Here is a 4,640-nt window from a genome sequence, read left to right on the forward strand (position 1 = left end):
ACGGATTATGAGGTCAGGAGTTCAAGACCAGCCTGACCAATATGGTGAAACCCCATCTCTACTAAAAATACAAAAATTAGCCAGGCATGGTGGCAGGCGCCTGTAATCACAGCTATTCAGGAGGCTGAGACAGGAGAATCGCTTGAACCTGGTAGGTGGAGGTTGCAGTGAGCCAAGGTCGTGCCACTGCACTTCAGCCTGGGCAACAAAGTGAGACTCCATCTCAAAAATAAAAAACAACCAAGAAATCAATATTGCTTTTCTCTGGAGCCCAGAGTGATGCAGCTTCTGGCCCTCTTATCTGAGACAGTGTTCGTCTAGTGTAAAAAATGACGCTAATTTTCCCCCAAACAACCCACAATATCATGGGAGTAAGTTAATGGCTGGTCTGTGTAACTGATAAATTTTGGTGCTAACATATCTCTGTAACTACTCTGTATAAATTTCCTTCCTTCAGAGTGGAGTTCTGTCCTCTCTGCCTTTTATTGCTGCTGCAAGCTGTACAATTCTAGGAGGTCAGCTGGCAGATTTCCTTTTGTCCAGGAATCTTCTCAGATTGATCACTGTGCGAAAGCTCTTCTCATCTCTTGGTAAGGATAAGCGTGTGGGCTCATTTAACCAATTCCTTTTCTGCACATGGTCTCAGAGGGTTCCCTGACAGCATGTCCTCATTGCCCAGGGCTCCTCCTTCCATCAATATGTGCTGTGGCCCTGCCCTTTGTGGCATCCAGTTACGTGATAACCATTATTTTGCTGATACTTATTCCTGGGACCAGTAACCTATGTGACTCAGGGTTTATCATCAACACCTTAGATATCGCGCCCAGGTAAGAGCTCTACCTGTTTTTCCCCTCCTCCAGACCCCTCCAGAGGTGTTAGACCTTAGTAGTCACCGTGAAACTCTTTAATGTTACTGACATGCACTAATGGCAGAGAGACAAATAACTACAAATGTTTGTCTATGGCCATTTTTAGAACAACAAATGTGGCATTTTTAGAACAACGATTTCCAGCCTTGGCCAGTAATCATTTTGATAAAAAGCTTCCCAAGGTTCCCTAACAGAGATTGAACTGTGTATGCTGGGAAAAGGCCCACACATGTGATTTAGAAAAGTTTCCATGGTGTTGTTCATATTAGCTACCACATATATATACAGTCATAGTAAGCCAGCTCCTGTGCCAAGACTTGCCATGTATCAACACATCTAATCCTCACAGTTACATTAGGTAGGTCCTATTGTTATCCCCATTTTATAAGGGAGAAGGCTGAGGCACAAGGAGGTCAAATGGTGTGACTATGGTCACATAGAGGCAGAGCCAGGATTTGGACCCAGGGAGTTTGGCTTTGGAGTCTGTGTCCTGCCCGTTGCACAAACTGGCTTCTACACTGAGCTGCCAGGGTAAAGAAACTCAGTTCCCAAAGAGACTGCATTGCTCCCTGGTTATTGACTCAGTAGGTTGGTAATTTCAGGTTTGGCAAATAGACATTGCCCTGAATGTCTTTAGGTGAATGAAAAACTGCATTAAGCAAAATGACTTTGCCATAAGAGCTGAACTGTGTTAAAGTTGAGTTGCTGCAGAAGCTGTAGGTGGCTTTCTATATAAAATCATTTATAAAATCATCTTCCCACAGATATGCAAGTTTCCTCATGGGAATCTCAAGAGGATTTGGGCTCATCGCAGGAATCATCTCTTCCACTGCCACTGGATTCCTCATCAGTCAGGTTGGGCCAGTTTATTGAACATCTTCAAGTGGCAGGTATTGTTTTAGGTGTTGTAGATACACACAGTGCTCACAAGGTCTGGATGGCAACACAATTACTCTATTTACATGAGCCTCTAAATCAGACTCTGATAGGTCAGATTTCCCAGGGAAAGAAAAATATAAGCTTATTTTCTCAAGATGAATAGAGATGAGATTGATTAAAATGAGCTGTTCTGGTGCAGAAGACAGCATGTATGGCTTCCTAGAGGTACATGAGCATGAAACAATTCTTAGTTATGAATAGAATGAATGACACATGTCAAGGAATAGCAAGAGATGAAAACAGAGGGGCATAAGAAGATCATGAAGAATATGTTCAGACTAATTCCAATTTTTAAAAAATCACAAAAGGGAAACAAAGTATCCCAAGGCCTGTTTAAAGACAATTTAATGGCTGAAAAGAGATTGGCTGTGAGACATTGCAAGGAGGATTTCTCAGTGTTTGGAAATGCAGGCTCATGAGGAAGACAAAAAGACAGACCCAGTCAGGGATGGAAGGACTGACGAGAACCAACTTACAAAGAGAAGTTTTATTTTTACTGTATTTCTATGTGATCAAGTTGCCAGGTTAATATTTGACTAAACTGCTAGGAATCCACTGTGACTATAATGCTGGAAATTACTTAGTAGGGCTTTCTGAGGAGGGTCACACAGAAGACCAAATAGAACTCGTGTTGAATTGGGATGGGTTGTAGTGATAGATGTCAACAGCCAAAACCAAACCAAACCAAACCAAACCAAAATAAAAAAACAGAGAAGACACAAACACGACGCCATGGTGCCATTTTAGGCATAATTTTAAATCAGTAATATTATACATTGAAATCCAAATTTTCAGAAAAACATTAGTGTATTTTATTTTTATTTAAAGAAATAACCATCTCAACTCAGAACCCGATGTGCATTTTGGCCATTTTGTTTCCAATAGTTTCATAAACTTTCTTAAGTAGCTACTGCACATTGTTCATTATATTCCTTGTGATCAACATTGCAATACACAACTTGGAGGGCTTCTAGAACTGGTATAGAAGGAGCTTGTGAGATTGATCATTTTTCTGTGTTTTTTACCTCTAGGATTTTGAGTCTGGTTGGAGGAATGTCTTTTTCCTGTCTGCTGCAGTCAACATGTTTGGCCTGGTCTTTTACGTCACATTTGGGCAAGCAGAACTTCAAGACTGGGCCAAAGAGAGGACCCTCACCCGCCTCTGAGGACATAAAGTTACAAACTTAAATGCAGTACTGAGCATGAACTTTTTAAACATTTTTTACTTATCTTCATATTCTTGACCATAGACTCAGCAGTTCTTAACTCTCGCTGTGTGTTAGTCTTCCCTGGGGAGCCTTTATAAGATACTGATGCCTGGGACTCACTCCAGAGATTCTGAATGAATTGGTCTGGGGTGGAACCCAGATACCACTAATTTTTAGATACTCCTTAGAGGTTTCTAGCATGTACCTGGGGTTGACAACAGCTGGACAAACTTGAAAATCCATGTGGCCTTTGAATTTTCCTCATTGGAAAGTACTAAATAAATAAAAATTCATGTGAAAATGATCACTGATAAATATCTTCATAGTGGGGCAGGTTATTGGATACAGAGAAGAGCTGCTCGGAATTGTAACCATATGTTACAGATCTCAGCACCCATCAGAACTGTAAAGCTATAATCCCCAGAATTAAAGTTTTTATTATTTTTTATACATTGTAAAACATGGACGTTTATTTATGTGGTTAAATTCTATTAAAATTTACATGCTAAAATAAAATAGACCATTTTCAAATTATTTAGATTCAGATATTTCCATCAGATTAAGCAGATATTTATCCTAGCCCAATTGCAAGAGATTAATGATGAGAAAACGATCAAGAAAAGATTAAATAAATGAAGTTAACTTATAAATCAAGGACAGAGAGGATAGAATTGGAAAGCTTGTATTGTGAGAAGAATGGATGTAAAGGAAGGCAATGTAGATACTTCCAGAAGGGATAGCAATATAGTTTAGACCATATGATGAAAATTGGAGGGAGATCACAGAGACACTTTCAAGTGAAATGACAATTTATATGGGGGAGAAAAATATTGAAGATATAACAAGATGAGAAAAGGCATAGAAATGTATCGCGTACAAGGCATAGAAATGTATCACATACAAGCGAAGTTCTTTTTGAGGGTAGAAAAAGATAATTTAACCTTCTTCATATTTTTCTTACTTTCCCAAGATACTCAGGCAGCATCAACTCTAACAGGAGATAATTTGGCTCCTAACACTTAAAACATATCCTTTAGGTTGTCTCCTCACACAGAGCTGAATCTGGTTTTGCCACATGTCTGGAGAGGAGGTTCTCACCATATTTTAAATCCTATTTAAAAACTGCTAGGACAAGAACCTTGGGCTAATTCAGCAGATGAAGAGAATCTCCTAATGCAAATCAACGGGTATTTTTGAGCAGGTTTTTCAGAAAAACAGTGTCAGGCCCTGAGAATGATACTAAGATGAGAACATTGATTTTGCCTTCATGGTATTGACAATATAAAGAGAAAGGGGGGTTTTCAGAAAGCTAAAAGAAGAAGTAGAAGAAAAAAGAAAGACAGAGTATAATAGGTAGTCAAATTATGTACAGAAAAAAGAGAAAAAAAGACCAAAGAAGCGGGGGGCAGACAACCCAACTAAAAAATGGGCCAATGACTTGAACAGGGACTTCGTAAAAGAGAAAATGCAAGTGGCTCCTTAATATATAAAAAGATATTCAACTTCATTAGTCATTACAGAAATGAAAATCAAAACTACAATGAAATACCACTATAAAATTAACATAATGGATAAAATGAAAGACGATAGAAGACAAAATGTTGCCAAGCGTGTGGAGCAACTG

At 39.1% G+C, this 4,640-nt stretch overlaps 1 protein-coding gene across 2 annotated transcripts in view; it reads left to right on the top strand.

Annotated features, from left to right (window-relative positions):
• Positions 1–3,532, top strand: part of SLC17A2 (solute carrier family 17, member 2) — a 24,264-nt gene extending 20,732 nt beyond the window's left edge. The window contains exons 9-12 of one of the 2 annotated variants that reach the window (XM_011966472.1): positions 458–590; positions 680–827; positions 1,634–1,724; positions 2,840–3,532. In XM_011966472.1, the coding sequence (XP_011821862.1) occupies positions 458–590; positions 680–827; positions 1,634–1,724; positions 2,840–2,974 (507 nt within the window). In that variant the 3' untranslated portion in view covers positions 2,975–3,532. The remainder of the gene's footprint in view (positions 1–457; positions 591–679; positions 828–1,633; positions 1,725–2,839) is intronic. The other variant, XM_011966473.1, reaches the window with a different exon arrangement.
• Positions 3,533–4,640: the final 1,108 nt, after the last annotated feature.

The sequence above is a fragment of the Mandrillus leucophaeus genome, unplaced genomic scaffold (genome assembly GCF_000951045.1).
Source record: "Mandrillus leucophaeus isolate KB7577 unplaced genomic scaffold, Mleu.le_1.0 Scaffold760, whole genome shotgun sequence".
Taxonomy (NCBI): Eukaryota; Metazoa; Chordata; class Mammalia; order Primates; family Cercopithecidae; genus Mandrillus; species Mandrillus leucophaeus.